The sequence below is a fragment of the Dama dama genome, chromosome 28 (genome assembly GCF_033118175.1).
Source record: "Dama dama isolate Ldn47 chromosome 28, ASM3311817v1, whole genome shotgun sequence".
Lineage (NCBI taxonomy): Eukaryota > Metazoa > Chordata > Mammalia > Artiodactyla > Cervidae > Dama > Dama dama.
The window spans coordinates 32017056-32035064 of record NC_083708.1 but is presented as its reverse complement, the minus strand read 5'-3'; the positions used below and the strand labels follow the sequence as shown (position 1 = coordinate 32035064).

General features: G+C 39.9%; 1 protein-coding gene across 1 annotated transcript in view; it reads left to right on the top strand.

The window, feature by feature from the left end:
- SLC35F1 (solute carrier family 35 member F1) overlaps positions 1 to 18009 on the top strand; it is a 402967-nt gene that overhangs the window by 224114 nt on the left and 160844 nt on the right. The window contains exon 2 of the mRNA XM_061132019.1: positions 17113 to 17288. Coding sequence (XP_060988002.1) covers positions 17113 to 17288 — 176 coding nt within the window. The remainder of the gene's footprint in view (positions 1 to 17112; positions 17289 to 18009) is intronic.

Sequence of the window (18009 nt, the reverse complement as noted above, 5' to 3'; positions counted from 1 at the left end):
CCTTTGTTTTCCTTTAGACACACACACACACATAAATAGATCAATAAAGGAAAAAAGTGATATTCAGACTCTATTCAAGTCACCTTCACAGTCACTATCGAATCTTTAAGGTGTCAATCCAAAAGCACAGGCAACAGAAGCAGAAATAAACAAGTGGGACTACATCACACTAAAAAGCTTCTGCAAAACAAAGGAAACAGTCAACAAAATGAAAAAATGCACTCTGCAGAATGGGAGAAAACATTTGCAAATTGTGTATCTGGTAAGGGGGATTAATAGCCAAAATATATAAGGAACTCATATAACTCAATAGTAAACAAAAGTGAACACCAATTTTAAAACAATGTTCAAAAAAAGACCCGAATAGACAGTTTTCTGAAGAAGACATGCAAATGGTCAGTAAGCATATGAAAACATGCTCACCATTATTAATCGTGGAGGAAATGCAAATCAAAACATAATGAGATAGCTAGCACCTCATACCTGTTTGAATGTGTATTATCAAAAAGATAAGAGATTACAAGTGTTTGCAAGGATGTAGAGAGAAGGGAACTCTTGTACACTGTTGTTAGGAATGTAACTTGGTACCTTCATTTTGGAAATCCATATGAAAATATGGAGGCTCCTCAAGAAATTAAAAATAGAACTACAATATGATCCAGCAATCCCACACTGAGTATGTATTCAAAAGAAATGAAATCAGTATCTCAAAGATATATCTGCACTCCTATCTTCATTACAGCATTATTCATGATAGCTACAATATGGAAACAACCTAAGTTGCCTCAGTGGACAAATGTATGCACACACAGATACACACACATTTATCCCAGGGGCACTAGTGGTAAAGAATCCGCCTGCCAGTGCAGGAGACATAATAAATGCAAGTTTGATCCCTGGGTCAGGGAAGATCCCCTGGAGGAGGAAATGGCAACCCACTCCAGTATTCTTGCCTGGGAAACCCCATGGACAGGGGAGCCTGGCAGGCTACAGTCCATAGGGTCCCAGTGTTGGACACGACTGTGGCGACTTATCATGCATATATTATAATATATATACATATTATATATATATTTATATATATATATATCACATCTGTCTCTCTATCTATATGTCTCAGGCTGTCATGCATATCCAAACACATTGGGCTACCAGGATGCATATTTTCCAAGCCTTCATTGTCCCTTGAAATCCAGAAGCTTTTATCTAAGGAGCATTAGGTGGTTTCAAGAAGTTAGGCTGGAAGAAACCAGGGGTGGGAGGTGGGGGCCGGAGTAGGAAATACACCTATAGCATTAATACACCTATAGAATTAAAATTGGAATATTTGTTTTTAGCTCTTGAAGTTTTACATAATTTCCCTGTTAGTGGAACTTTTAAAAAAAATAAATGAAGGCATTCCCTTTAAAAAAAAATTGGAAGGACAGTGTCTTAGTATTGTCTCCTTTGGTATTTTGCTGCATACTCATAGGATGTGCTCTGTTCCTTGGACACTTTAGAATCATCACTACAGGCTTTACTAGGTGACATAGGTGAGCTAGGTGAAATGATGTGAAAGACCTGAAATTGCCTGGATTTACCTAAATCTTGAAAAGGAAGGAAAGGTGGTTTGTAAATGGTTTCTGTTGGAGATAGTGAATGACTCTTTCCCCAGACGTCCTCATTGTAAAAGGACCAGACATGACTGAAGCCATGGTGAAGGTTAGGAAGGGACCTCACCCTACCCCTTCCCACTCTGGGGACTGGATTTCATGAAGTCGGTTGTCTCAGAGCACACCTCCTGACTTCAACAGCATTTCTCAGTAAGCTCAAGGAGGAGAATGGTGAGTGTACAGTTTATGTTTACCTAAGTGCCCTTCATTTTTCTTTTCCTCCTTGTTCTTAAAGAACACGCCTTGAGGGCCAGAGACTGGCTTTCAGTCATCACTACGGCAGCCACTCCACTTACAAGAATAAACTGATCTCTGTTATATAGAACATGAATTTAGTGAGAATAAAAACACTCAGAACAAAAACAATATGGCACCATTGGCTTGTAATCTGCCTGATATTTCTGTTTGGCCTGACAATGCTTAATCTTGGTAGCTTTTGAAAAGCTGGCATATTCTGTGCCTCACGAACCATCCAGAGTTGTCTTTGAATGGCTTTCCCAGGGGGCGCTAGTAGTAAAGAACCTGCCTGCCAATGCTGAAGACATAAGAGACAAGGGTCAGGAAGATCCCCTGGAGGAGAAAAAGATAACCCACTCCAGTATTCTAGCCTGAAGAATCCCATGGACAGAGGAGCCCGGTGGGCTAGAGTCCATAGGGTTGCAAAGAGTCAGACATCACTGAAGTGCCTTGGCTTGCACTTGTCTTTGACCAAATTCCTCAATTTAATATTCTTATTTTCTTTTTTTCCACCAGCCCCATTCCTACCTCAAGTCTTAAAAATTTAAAAATCCTCCTTCGATTGCCTGGCCTCAGGAGGTGCCTGCACTACCTCTCACCCCGGTCTGTCCTCTGTCCTCTTTCATCTTAATGGCAGCTGAGAACCTTTTGGTATTACCCATTTGTGGACATCCCTTCCTTCTGATCCTCTAACTGCCATTTCCTCTTTAACCCTGAAGCAGAAGTGGCAATAATTTTTTTTTTTGTTAAAATCATCCCTATAGTAGAAACTTCAATAGGTCAAATTTCTTAAATAAGTAATTTTTAATTATGGTTAATAGCCAGTGTTCATTCTTGCAGAAGACCTTTTCCTCTAGAATGAATTTTGTCCAATCCGTGTTGCAAACATTGGATTTTTTTTCAAGATTGTTTTTCAAGGTAGTATGTCAGGAGTACTGAGAAGAAATTACTGCATTGTTGTCAGATCCTTGTGATGGGACAATTGGAGTCATCTTTTGATGCAAAGAATGAGGTGGGAAAACGTCAGCCAGTCTCCACTCAGAGAATCCTTTTATGACTTGAAAGCAAAAGCCAGATATATTTGTCTTCTAAAATGAGGCATGGCTTCTTTATTTATTTATCCTGAGTTCCCTGCAAGTTCTTCCAAGTAAAAGGCATAATGGATGATCTCAGTTGATTACACATTTTTCAAGCAGGTTTTAATTGTATGTGAAGAAGTTCAGCACTTAGTGGAATCTAATTTTCCCAATTTACTCTCCTTCAAATACACTACACTTCATGCATATAAATTTGGTAAATATGTAATAAAATAATGGAGTTTGACATGGGTCTTTATTTTTAAAGAAAGTGAGTCACCAGTCCACTTGCATACTTTCTTTGTTTTTATTCATTCAATAGATTTTAAAGTTAAATGTTTGCCATTTGGCCTCAGGGTTCACTAACATAATTCAAAATGCAAAGTTAAAAGCATTTTGTAATGAAAAATGTCAAAGTCCTTTAAGAAAGAAGACATCAACACAGTTAGCCTAAAAATGTAGAAATTTATTTCTTATTCTCCAAGATGTTAGAAAGTGTGAGAATTCAAGTCAGAAATTCCTGTTTAAAACTAAGATCTGTTAGTTTCATAGTAGTCATGTCAGGTAAAACTCCTTAAATATTCCTCATTCTTTTTTGTTTTTGTTTTTTTTTCTTCTGTTTCTTCTTGTTTGTTTTCTCTCCTTCCCCAATTTCTGAAGAGCAGGAATCCTTTAAAATTTCTATATTTAGGAATAAATTAATTAGTCAGAACTTGAAAAAATAAATCTGGGATGCATGTTAGCAATACTTTCTCTTTTTTCTCAATGTATCATAATGCAATCATATAGATTTAAGTGATCAATAAGAACATTTGGTACTTACAAAGTATGCTAAAATCTAGTAAGAGCTATTATTCTGAGTATTTCTTATGAGCCAGGTACTGTAGAAAGCAGTTTATGTTAACTGTCTCATTTAGTCCTCCTGATAGTCCTGAGAGATATGTATTATTAATATTATCCCTGTCTTATAGATGAAAAAAACAAGTCCCAGCTGGTTAGTGTAGAGTCAAGATCCAAATTAATTTCAAGACATAAACTTTTTTATATGATATTAAAAAGCACATACTTTTAAGGCACACTTTGCATTTCAAAACATATACTTTTTTCATATATTTTATGACACCATGCAGGTTCTCTGAAGGTGGATGACAAAGGTTTTTACCTCAAAAGTTCAGGATTAAAAACATCTTTTAAGTCCATTGTCTCCAAAGTGAGAATACACATCTAAAGGAAAATATAAGTTGATCCCCTGGAACCCAGGAAGAATATATCATCATTAATTTGTATTGGGGGGGGGATAATTAAGCTTGACTAATTTTTAGCATTCAAATTGACCCAGGTAGCAGCTTCATTTTTTAACTGCTGTGTAATTTTATTTTTCTTTCCTTTATCTTTTTTTCCTTATCTGTTTTTATTTCCTCCTCTCTTCCTTTTTTCTCTTTCATTCTTTTTAGTAACAGCTTTATTGAGATATAATTCACATAGCATACAATTTGTCTATTTAAAGTGTATAATTCAATGTTTTTTAGAATGTTAGTATTTTGTAGACAGATATGTGTGACTAACACCATAGTCAATTTTAGAACACTTCATCATCTTGAAAAGAATCCCCCTACCCATTAATTATTACCTCCCCATCTCCCCATCCCCCTAACCATTGACAACAAGTAATCTGCTACCTGTCTATAGATTTTCCAATTCTGGACAAGTCATATAAGTGGAATCATGCAAACTGTGGTCTCTTGTCACTGGTTTCTTTGGATGGTTGATGCTTTTAAGGTCACCTTAAGGTTTAAGGGGTATGAGATTCTTTGATAGAGGAGTGACTGTTCTTCTGACAGATGGGGTTCATGGTAGTCTCTGACCTCACCCAGTTAATGTGAGTCTGGTTAAAGGATTTAGCAGTTGTATTATCTCAGTAACAAAGCTTCCCAAAGAGGACTGTTGACTTATAAAGGATTCCCACACAAAATTTGAGAGTCAGAGATAATACCACAGTGTATCATAAATAACCAAAAATGGTGCTCAATTGAAATTTCTCTTTTTCCTAATTTGACCTTTCTCAATTAGCTATGTGGCAAACTAAAACAAACACAGTGAAATGAATCACGTGTAACAAAAATATTAGCTACAATTTGTGATTGTCAATAAAACAATAAAAAATATGCATTTCTTCTACTTTTATTAAGGATGGGCTTTGCTCTCAGTATACGGTGTGCCTTAAGATATTACCTGACACGTTGTTAGCAAGCAATTAAAAAATTAAGCAACCATAACATAAAAATAACCTTCCAAATTGAGGGGGAGGAAAGGAAGTTAAGTGTCATACCATCCATCATTTTTAAAATGCTGTTAAATGTAATAATAATTATTTAATCCTCCTCAATTGGTATTTCTTACTTATTAATGAGTGATCAAAACCCTTATACTTCTGGAGAAATTCCTCTTCTTTTTATCACTGTAAGGATGGCTGTTTTACACCAGAAGAACAAGATGGTAACAGACTAAAGCACAGTCTGCAAATTATGTTGAAAGTGAAAGTGAAAGTTGCTCAGTCATGTCTGACTCTTTGCAGCCCCATGGACTGTAGTCCATGGAATTCTCCAAGCCAGAATACTGAAGTGGGTAGCCTTTCCCTTCTCCAGGGGATCTTCCCAACCCAGAGATCAAAATCAGGTTTCCTGCATTGCAGGTGGATTCTTTACCAGTTGAGCCACCAGGGAAACCCAAGAATACTGGAATGGGTAGCCTTTCCCTTCTCTAGCAGATCTTCCCGACCCAGGAATCAAACCAGGGTCTCCTGCATTGCAGGTGGATTCTTTACCAACTGAGCCATATTGAGAGGTGCATAAAAAGCTCTGCTGAAGATTTGAAGAAGCAAAAATTAAAAGCCTGTAGCTTTGCAGTATTGAGATGAAAGTGGAGATAGGTCTATCACACTGGGTCAGGGGTGGATGTACCATGGAACTATGGAGTTTCAGAGTGCCAAACTTACAGAAGCATCTGGCTTTCCAATCTTTCTCCTCATTGAAACTTTCCCACCGTAATACAAGCAGGATTTGGTTCGGACTAATGGAATGAGCAGAGAAATTTGGGAATGTTATGACAGGAGCTTGCTTCATTTTCCTTGCTCAGAAATTCCAGAGAACAATTCTTACTGAATTAAAACTCTGCCCTACACTTTAGGTTCCTCTGTTTCTTACTTCTCTCGATCCATCTCTACTATTATCAGAATTCTTACCAGCCAGCCCAATGATTTGATGTAGCAGCTTCTGAAACAGCAGTGTTCTTTTTTCCTGAGATAGCATGCCAAGTTCAAAATACCAAAAGTACCCCTCTTCCATTATTTAAAACAACCCCCCCCCCCGCCCAGAGAAATTCTCAAAATTATGCTCTTCGTGAAACTTTTTCCGTATTTGCTTTGCCCAATTTTAAAGACAAATTATTTGCAATAACTTCTAGCAGTTTTATATAGACTTACTGGAGTCCATAGGTATTTTTATGTTCTCCATTCAGATAGTTTCATTTGTTTATGCTCCATGCCCCTCTATGCCTTTTGGAGGCAGGGACCAGGCATTCCTTTCTCATAACCTGTACCCAGGAGGCCTTGACAAATGCTATTGACTGGTCTGTTTCACTGCAACTAATCCCCAAACCCACAGAGTGTGTGCATAATAAATGAGTAAACATGGCTGGTAACTCAGCTACCAAAGAGTTTAATCAAATACACGAAAGGAATAGACTTGAAGATCGAAGATACCAATCTCAAGAGCTAATGATTACACATCAGCGTTTTCTGCAAGTAAGTTACAATTACAGAGTGGAAGGAAATGTGAAGCTCATTATCTCAGCCTGAGTTCCCCAGAAAGCAGAGGTTTAAGTGATGTTACTTTATTAAGGACTGCAATCCAGGAAGCAGGAGTGAGGAGGGGAAGGAGAGAGAGGCAGTACTGGGGCACTGAGGACCTAACAGAGCCCCTGGTCAGCCAGGACCATCTTCAGAGAGCTTGCGGAAGTGACTGCTTCTAGGGATAGTCTGCCTGGGAGGAGGCGAGGAGAAAGGAGAATCTGTCTGTCTGCTTTAGTTTTCAGGGTGTTTTTTTTTTTTTAATTTTTTATTTTTATTTGAAGGATAATTGCTTTACAATATTGGGTTAGTCTCTGCCATACATCAACTTGAATCAGTCACAGGTATACTTATGTTCCCTCCCTCTTAAACCTCCCTCCCACCTCTTACCCCGTCCCACCCCTCTAGGTTGTCACAGAGCACTGTGCTTTATTTTTCTGTTGCTAGAGGACAATAATTCCCTAGCACCTCCCAATCCCTGGTGAATGGGCACAAAATTGGTCCCTACAAGGTCTGGCCCTCAGCATCAACCTGGAATCTCCAGGGTAAGAGGCACAAGATGCACAGAAATAGTGTTGGTTGCAGTTTATTTATAGTCTTTCATGGCAGTCACCACTGGAGCTAGGGTAGTGAGAGAGACCTTGGACATAACGAGACCAAGAGGATTTGAAGGAGGATATAAGTGTCTCGGGGCTTCCCAGGCGACGCTTGTAAAAAAGAACCTACCTGCCAAAGCAGGAGATATAAGGGATACGGATTCAATTCCTGGGTCGGGAAGATACCCTCGAGAAGGGCATGGCAACCCACTCCACGCTAGTAAAAAAGAACCTACCTGCCAAAGCAGGAGATATAAGGGATACGGATTCAATTCCTGGGTCGGGAAGATACCCTCAAGAAGGGCATGGCAACCCACTCCAGTATTCTTGTCTGGAGACTCCCACGGACAGAGGAGGCTGGCGGCCTACAGTCCATGGGATCACAGAGTCAATCCCAGCTAAAGAGACTTGGCACGCCCGCAAGCACACACGTGCATAAGCGATATCACACACTCATCAGTTAAAATATCCTTACTTTGCACAAAGGAATCCAAGCCCTGAGTTGGAGATGCACGAGATCATGGATCTTAATCAGTGGAACTCAAGAGCCAGGAGCTTCAATTTCCTGTTTTGTGCTTTTCACTCTTCTCCACACTTCTCTAGACATACAACATCTAATGCACATGCACGTCTCTGACTCATCCTCTCACACTAGAGCTTCAAATGTCTCCTATACTTACTACCTCACGGAGTCAGTGGAAGATCGTTTATGAGGGCTTCCTTATGGTTTACTTGAGTTCAGTTCAGTTCAGTCACTCAGTCATGTCCAACTCTTTGCGACCCTATGGATTGCAGCATGCCAGGCCTCCCTGTCCATCACCAACTCCTGGAGCTTGACAAACTCATGTCCATTGAGTCAGTGATGCCATCCAAGCATCTCATCTTCTGTTGTCCCCTTCTCCTTTTTCCTTCAATCTTTCCTAGCATCAGAGTTTTTTCCAATGAGTCAGCTCTTTGCATCAGGTGACCAAAGAATTGGAGTTTCAGCTTCAACATCAGTCCTTCCAATAAACATTCAGGACTGATCTCCTTTAGGATTGACTGGTTTGATCTCCTTGCAGTCCAAGGGACTCTCAAGAGTCTTCTCCAACACCATAGTTCAAAAGCATCAATTCTTTGGTGCTCAGCTTTCTTTATGGTCCATATCTCACACCCATACATGACTACTGGAAAAAACTGTAGCTTTAACTATACAGACCTTTGTCGGCAAAGTAGCATCTCTGCTTTTTAATATGCTGTCTAGGTTTTTCATAGCTTTTCTTCCAAGGAGCAAGCGTCTTTTAATTTCATGGCTGCAGTCACCATCTGCAGTGTATTTGGAGCCCAAGAAAATAAAGTCTGTCACTGTTTCCATTGTTTCCCCATCTATTTGCCATGAAGTGATGGGACCAGATGCCATGATCTTAGTTTTTTTAATGCTGAGTTTTAAACCAGCATTTTCACTCTCCTCTTTCACTTTCATCAAGAGGTTTTTTAGTTGTCTTTGCTTTCTGCCATAAGGGTGATGTTGTCCACATATATAAGGTTATTGATAGCTCCCCCTGCAATCTTGATTCCAGCTTGTGCTTACTTGGTTTCTTCTAAAAAACAAAAACAAAAACACTGACATGACAGAACCAGAGAATAGGTTAAATTCCACAAATGCAGACTCTGAGGCAAAGAAACACCAGTTAATGTTAATCCTCTGGAGATGTGTATTTGCTTCTTGCCTAAAAATCTCCTTACATCGAAGTTTAATTAATACTCAAAGGGAATAAATCCTTTCAGCAAGGAGCTTCAAGAAGCCAATGTTCTAACTTCTGAAAACAGGAATTTTGTCAAAAAACATTGTAGAACACATTCTTCCCATGGTCAAATGGTATTGTGTTTCATCAAGGCAGTGTAAGTGTTCTTATGTTTGTATATCTGAATTCATATGCTGACTCAGATCTCACATGATTTGCCTGAGAATAGTTAACAGAATGATGATGTCTCTACACAAAGATTGATGTGCTCTCATTCAAGATGATGACATAATTGTTTCACTCTCATGCCAAAGAATTACAAAGCAATATGTTTATGTAACTCTGTGTTGAAATTTTTCATACCTTTTTAAAGGAATGTATTCTTTAATGTATTCTTCTAAGGGAAAAAAAATGAGATTCAACTTATGTTTTATTTTAAATCTTATTATTTTGAATATCAACTTTGTAAAACACAGGTTTATTCACAAGATTCTAATGTCTATTTCTTTAACAGAACAGAGTGTTGTTGGTAATGGTTTATGTCAGTCTTTATGAATACAAGCTCTATTATAACAGGTATTCAGCTTCCAACAGCACTATTTTTCCTGAGACTCATGCATTTTTCATTGTCTAGTCATTCTGAATTTAAAGTGGGTAGGATGTCCTTTTAAATGCATAAACAAAGAAGACAAAATGTGTATCACAGTCTCCATTTCTGCTGCTAAAATTATAGGAACTCTATATTCTATGTTAAAATGCATCTGGTGTGCTATTCTATAAACTACACGAATAACCAACAACTCCCAGTGCAAAATTCTACCCCACACCATATTTAGCATTATTTTTGCAAGATAGCACCTTACCAGGCTTGTGTGGAAAAGAGTTTATTAATCTCACTGTCTAACTGGCAGATGGAATACAGGAAAAACTAGGTGTTTTTGTCTTTTGGAGCTAATAGTTTTTCAAGATAAGATAAGCAGCCATCTTTCAAGTCTTCTGATCTTTTTTCATTTATAGATATTTGTTCACTTGTGAATGTGTTCATTCATTCTTCTGTATTTATTGAGTATCTATCCCCTTCCTGGGACTTCCCTAGGTGGCTCAGTGGTAAAGAATCCTCCTGCCAAAGCAGGAGATGTGGGTTTGATCCCTGGGTCAGGAAGATCCCTTGGAGAAGGAAATGGCAACCCACTCCAGTACTCATACCTGGAAAACCCCATGCACAGAGGAGCCTGGTGGGCTGCAGTCCATGGGATCACAAAAGAGTTGGACATGACTAAACGACTAAACAACAACGTCTCCTTCCCATTTAGCAGTCTTCAAGGCAACCAGGAATATAAAAATGATTAGAATGCGTTCCCGTTTTTTCAGGAGCTTGTGAGTTATACAGTATGGGAAGCACAAGTAGAGATAGGAATATACAGATGAGGATGCTTAACTCAGCCTTAGCGAGCAAGGGGCGGCCAAGGGGTGGCTTTCTGGAGAAGATGGTGCCTTAAAATTATGAGGAGTTAGGTGAAGGGACCACATATCTCCTCTAGCGTACAGGGAAAAAATTGTTAAGGTGATAGTAAATGAAGTGAAAAGATCCTAAATCACAGACGGTGTTAAGAAGACATTCTGAGAAACAGATCCCCAGAAGTATTCATTCTGTGCTAAAAAAGAACAGAAGAGAATTTCATGAGAGGAAGACAATGGGGGCAGTGGAGGGGGTGGGCATTGGAATTCGCAGTGTCAGCATCTAGGTTTACTTGTATTCTTAATTATTTGCCTATTTATTTTGCTTTGGTGACTCTAGTAACTTAGTGTAGATTTGCAGACTGCAATAGTGACAGTATCGAGCTCCCTTTACGTGGAAAGGGATTGGCGAACTAATCTGATAAAAGGTCCCTTTCTTTCCTTCTTGTTTTACAAGTCATGTTGATTAGCATGATGGATAAAACCATAATTTGCCTTTTTATCAAATCACATCTGCAGCACCTGAACAGCATGGCCACTAATTAAAAGGAGAAATTGAATACAGTAGATTTGCTGTTTTGTTTGGCTGAGGAACAAGAATAGGCTTGTGTTGACCTCTGTTGAAAGGCACACATTACAGATATTTTGGTGGAAGAGCTTTCCTCAGTCAGTTGGGCTGACTTATGTTATCTTCACCTTCCCCAGAATATTTCTGGAAGCCAGCCACTCAGGTTTAGCACTGTGATCTGTGCCCTTTGTGAAGGCAAAGAGTATTTTGGGGGCAGCATAATGGTGGTGTAGCATAGTTGTTAGGAAGTTGGGATTTGGAATAATACAGCTTAGTTTCCATCCAAACTCTTCCCCCTGCTAGCTCTGTGACCTTGGGCTGGCTGCTTACCTCTGTATGCATCAGTTTACTTATCTATAAAATGCAACCATGCTAATATCTGCCTTATAAAGTTCTTGTGGGGATTAAATAAAACAGTGTGCATAAATGCCAAGCCTAGGACTTGGCATGCAGTAAGGACTTATTAAATATGAATTGTTATTTGTGTTTCATCTATTTTGTAGGAAGTTACTTGGGAACTAAGCTCCAAAATCTTGGTTTAGTAGCTCTCCAGTGACAAGGACTGTGTCTTATTCATCTTTGCATGTATAGAGCATGGCACGTGAAGGCTGTTTTGTAGTGTATTGGCACATACACATTAAAAGGTCTAAAGTCTTCTTCTCTTATGTCATTAATGTGTCATTTTTTATGGCCTGATTTTGTTCAAGATATTGCCAAGGTTTCAAATACCATGGTTGTAACTTAAGCAGGTGTAGGAATGACCATGTCCTAGCAGTAGTTGTTGACCTTCTTTTCCCAAGGAGACATACTCCATACACAGCATCCTCTAGTAGACATACTCAGCACCAGTACCCACTCTCTGGTATAAGAGTTGTAGCTCTCCCTTGTAGCTCATATTGAAGATGTAAGTTATTATGCAAATAAAAATGACCCAATGAGGAGGATAATCATGAATCCACTCTAAATTATTTTTAATCATTTTAAACATTATTATTTTAGCTGTTATTTTATGTTGTGTGGTGACTAGATCAAACTTACGCAAATAATTCTTTGAATTCTTTAAAATTCTTCAAAATTAGCACCTTTGTTTCTCATCACTTTGTGTCCAGTTAGTACCACTAACTGTGTGTATGTGTGTGTGCTAAGTCGCTTCAGTCATGTCCAACTCTTTGCAACCCTATGGACTGTAGCCCTCCGGGCTCCTCTGTCTATGGGATTCTCCAGGCAAGAATACTGGAGTGGGTTGCCATAGCCTCTTCCAGGAGATCTTCCTGACCCAGGGATTGAACCTGTGTTTCTTATGTGTCCTGCATTGGCAGGCAGGTTCTTTACCACTAGTGCTTCTGTGAAGTTCTCTGTTCCCTTCTTTTCCATGATACCCCTGTTTCTCTGGTATTCTTCACTAAAAAGTGGTCTTACAAAGGCTGGCAGTGATTTTCAAATCATCTCCTATCAGTCCTCATTCATCCTGCCCTTTAAGCAACTTCAATATTACATCTGTTTCTTCCATGAAAACCTCTATTCCCTTGGTTTCCTTGACACCAAGAACTATCATGCTCTTCCCTTTAGACTTCTAACGGCTTTTTTTTTTTAATTAGTGGACAATTGCCTTACAATATTGTATTGGTTTCTGCCATGTATCAACATGAATCAGCCATAGGTATACATAATCCCCTCTGTCTGAACCTCCTTCCCACCTCCCACCCCATCCCACCTCACAGAGCACTAGTCTAACTGCTTCTGACTCCAATGATATGCCTCTAGTTTCTTCCCTAAACCCACCCTGGGGATTCTCCAAGGATTTTTCCTAGGTCTTCCTATTTTTTCTCCTTCCTTCCATGATAATAGCATCCATTTCTAGTGCTTTAGCCACCATGCTTATATGTATAACTTCCGTATGTTTCTCCTGGTTGACCTCCCTATTCAACTCTGATCCCAGAATTCTAATACTGCTGGATCATTTGGAAGTTCATTTGGCAGCTCAAATTCAGTATACCAAAAATGTTTATTATCTTTACACTAAAGACAACTCCTTATCATAATTTTTTTGCAAATCATTTTTAAAAAATGTATTTATTTGTCTGTACCAGGTATTAGGCTTCCCTGGTGGCTCAGATGGTAAAGCGTCTGTCTACAATGCGGGAGACCCGGGTTCAATCCCTGGGTTGGGAAGATCCCCTGAAGAAGGAAATGGCAACCCACTCCAGTACTATTGCTTGGAAAATCCCATGGACAGAGGAGCCTGGTAGGCTTCAGTCCATGGTGTCGCAAAGGGTCGGACATGACTGAGCAACTTCACTTTCACTTTCACCAGGTCTTCGTTGTGGCATGAGGAATCTTCTTTCTTCGTTGTGGCATGTAGAATCTTTAACTGTGGCATGTGGAATCTTTAGTTGTGGCATGTAGAATCTTTAGTTGTGGCATGTGAGATCTAGTTTCCTGACCAGGGATCTAACCCAGAACCCCTCCATTGGGAGAGTGGAGTCTTAGCCTCTGGACTGTCAAGGAAGTCCTGCAACTCCTATCATGATTTTTGTTAGTGGATATCACACTTCCTAGGCTGGCTTAAAAACTCTTGAGTTGATTCTGGTACTTCTCTTTACTTCTGCCTTTAAAAAAAAAAAAAAATCATCCTTTCATTTCAACAAAATCGTTTGGTGTTGCCTAGTTGTACCTACTGTCTTTGAAGTGTTCATTTTCTACTTACTTACTTTCTACTTACAATGGTATTGCCCAGCTGTAGACAGAGTGAAGAGCATTGTACCAACTTCCCAGTAAAAACAATCATTATAGAACAATGATACAGAAGTAAAGGAGATACATCCCAGGGAAAGAGAGGGCAGAGAATACTTCTTAAAGGGGATAACATAACATATGGGCCAAATCTTGAAAGATGAATGAGAGTCAGACTGACAAGTTGGGATGAACACTCTGGAAATAATAACACATGAGAAGAAATGCTGACAAAGTAGACCATGACTCATTGTTGAAGTGCAAGTAGCTCTGCAGGGCTGGAGCTGTGGCTCCCTGGGGGAATAAAGTGGGGGAAGCAGGAGGTAGGGCTCCAAGGTGGTAGGAGTAGAGAGTGGAGGGGGCATCGAAGGCCTTGTTTCAGTAGCTGCTGCTGCTGCTTAACAAACCACCCAAAACTTCATGCTCTGAAAGCACCACCATTGATTATTTCTCACGGCTCTCCAGTTGGGCAGCAATGTCTGGGGAAGCTTGATCTCTGCTCCACATGACTCAGGTTGGCACCACTCCACTGGGGCCAGAGGATCCACGATCCTCATGCACATGTCTGGTGCTTCAGCTGCGGTGGCAGTGGTTGGCTGGGTCTCTCTTTTCTTTTTCTCACAGCCTCTCAGTATTCAGTGGTCTACCTCGGGGTTCTGTACATGGAAGTTGTATCCTAGGAGGGCAGAAAATGGAAGCCAGAGAGCTTCTTAAGACTTAGGCTCAGAAATCACTTGACATCTCTCCCTCTACTTTCTGTTGGTCAAAGTAAGTCACAAGACAAGCTCAGCTTCCTGAAAAGGAAAATAGAACCCACCTCCCTTTGGGAGGAGCAGCTTGAGTGTAGAAAGATGTGAGGCAATGTTGGCAGCCATCTTTTTAGAAGTGTAACATAGGCTTTATAGATCACTGCTTTCTATAGGATGCCATCTATGGGGTATCATCTATAGGGGAGGATTTTAAACTGAAGATTAATATTTTAAACTTATATATCTAAAAATATCTCTGACTCCTTTATAAAGATTGAATTGAGGAGTCAGGGCCAGTACTTGGAAACAGAGCAGTCTACCAATCTGTCAAGGCAGCCTCTACCAATAGATTTCAAGCTAACCTGTGGAGAGTCTTTTTCATGAGCCCACATGCCTTGCCACAGTGTTTCCTCCTCCTGAAAGCAAATGGGATGAGTGATGGATTTGCCATTTTTTTTTTAAAGGATACTACCAAGATATCAACCCAGCTGAGGCCCAGAGTCTACACCAGGTCAGGAGACTCTGGCCCATGTGTCACATCTGCTCACCACCTGTTTTGGTACATAAGTTTTATTGGAACAAAGAAAGGTATCTACCCAGGACCCTGTGCAGGGTACTACCTTCCAGAAAGATGGATTCACATACACCATGGGGAAGGAAATATGTAATGCTGCAGATGCCCTGCATAATGCTTCTTGGTTTAGAAATACGACTCTTTGCTTATTTGATGTTGCTTTTTCTATAAGTAAATAAACCTGGAAAGTCAGGTGAGACTCTTGGCAAGAGCAGAAGCCTACTTTACTGAAGCTAGGGGTTCATCTTGTGTCAGAGGATACAGGTGTATGTGACCACAGAGCCCACATGAGCATTTTATTTCTATGCAAAGTGAGCTCTTTGACTCTTGCCAGTAATCTCGACTACAGAAGACTTTAGGGTCAGTGCCTATAAAAATGCCATGGAAAATATTTATAAAATTTGCAATCTCTTACTACACCACTTCAGTTACTAAATTTCCTTTATGAATAAGAGTTTTAATATACCAACAACTGCGACTTGAGCAGAGGAGAGCAGAAACTAGTGCTTATTAGTGTTCGTTAGAGATTCAAAATCTGGGAATGGAGAAGAGATACTCCTAGATTTAAGGGGTTTGTATAGCCCTTTCTTCTAAGTGTTCCTAGAGCCAAGATTTCAGTCTATGAAAGAGAAGAGTCCCTTTTTTGATATGCGAACCTTAGGACAAGGTTGGAATATGGTCCCTCCTGGTCAGTTTTGAGTTCTCTCTCGGGTTTCTGAACATTTGTTCATGCCATGGTGGCAACAGGAAAGAGTTAATTTCCGCTAGAGCTCTAGGGGAAGTGGGAAGAAGCCAGGAGCACTTGGAGAGATTTAATCTCAACTCCCAACTTTGTCACTAATTATGTGACTGTAAGCAAATTCCTTAACCCTTCTAAACTTTGGTTTCTTCCACTGCATGCATGCTAAGTCACTCTAGACGTGTCTCACTCTTTGCGACCCAATGGACTGTAGCCCACCAGGTTCTTCTGTCCGTGGGATTCTTAGGGTAAGAATACTGGAGTGGGTTGCCCTGTGCTCTTCCACAGGATCTCCCCAACCCAGGGATCCAACCGGTGTCTCTCTCTCTCTTTTTTTTCCATTTATTTTTATTAGTTGGAGGCTAATTACTTTACAATATTGTAGCGGTTTTTGCTGTACATTGACATGAATCAGCCATGGATTCACATGTGTTCCCCATCCCGATCCCCTCTCTCACCTCCCTCACCATCCCATCCCTCTGGGTCTTCCCAGTGCACCAGCCCTGAGCACTTGTCTCATGCATCCAACCTGGGCTGGTGATCTGTTTCACCCTTGATAGTATACTTGTTTCAGTGCTGTTTTCTCTGAACATCCCACCCTTGCCTTCTCCCACAGAGTCTCAAAGTCTGTTCTGTACATCTGTGTCTCTTTTTCTGTTTTGCATATAGGGTTACTGTTACCATCTTTTTAAATTCCATATATATGCGTTAGTATACTGTATTGGTGTTTATCTTTCTGGCTTACTTCACTCTGTATAATGGGCTCCAGTTTCATCCATCTCATTAGAACTGATTCAAATGAATTCTTTTTAATGGCTGAGTAATATTCCATGGTGTATATGTACCACAGCTTCCTTATCCATTCATCTGCTGATGGGCATCTAGGTTGCTTCCATGTCCTGGCTGTTATAAACCGATGTCTCTTATGTCTCCTGCATTGGCTGGCAGGGTCTTCACCACTAGCACCACCTAGAAGCCCCCTTCCTTTGCACAATCCCAGTAATAACTGCTCCTTCCCAGTAGGATTGCTGTGATGAATTAAAAGAGTCACTGTTTATTGCATGTAGCCTAGTGAATGGCGTAAGTGCTCAGTAAATTTTAAGTGATTGTTCTATTGGACTTTCTGCTGATCTTTGCTATGTTTCTCTTTATTTCTCAGGGAGATGTTAATCTCTGTGGCTCTAGGCCAGGTGTTATCCCTCCTTATTTGTGGAATTAGCTTGACCAGCAAGTACCTGTCAGAAGATTTCCATGCCAATACACCAGTCTTCCAGAGTTTCCTCAATTACATTCTTCTCTTCTTGGTCTATACCACCACACTAGCTGTCAGACAAGGTAAGCATGCCAAACCTGTTTCTCTTTTACCAATATCTTCAAGAGTGATGAGCTATGACCAGATTAAATTTTTTCACTTACAGCATCATAAGATGATTCAAAACCCCAAATCTTGCTGTTCTGTTTTGTGATAATACAAACAAAATGAATAAATAAATCACAAAGAAGCATGAATTAGATGAATTCAGCGGGAAATAAGAAATGCATGTATAGGCCGAAAAGTACAATTGCTTACTACTTGAATTCCTGTTAGCATTTCTTGTACCCTTCAGTGAATCTAGATAGACAGCTTCCCTGGAACCTGAAACAGTCCTGATGAAGCTGTCCCTAATACCTGCTAGCCCTGAGAAATCCAAGGGGATTACAGACAAATATATGTCTTTGGGAAAGGAAGGTAAAAATAGTAAACACAAACAACTCTAGTAATAACAAAAGGGAAAAGAAAGAAAAAACAGCTACCACAGGCATGTGATATGTTCTGTCTAAACTTAAAATAGCTAAGGCAATGGAACAAATCCTTTAAGACTCGGTACAGGAAAAACTTATTAAAGGGCAGTTGCAGTTGAAATCCTTGTGGTATATCTCTGGAGGGTGTACTTTAGAGACATATGATAATACCATTGAATCTGGTATAAACACGCTTATCTATGGCCCAGAAATAGCCAATAATGTTGCTATTATTAGCTGTAGCTATCGCCTATAAAATATGCACTGAAAAGTA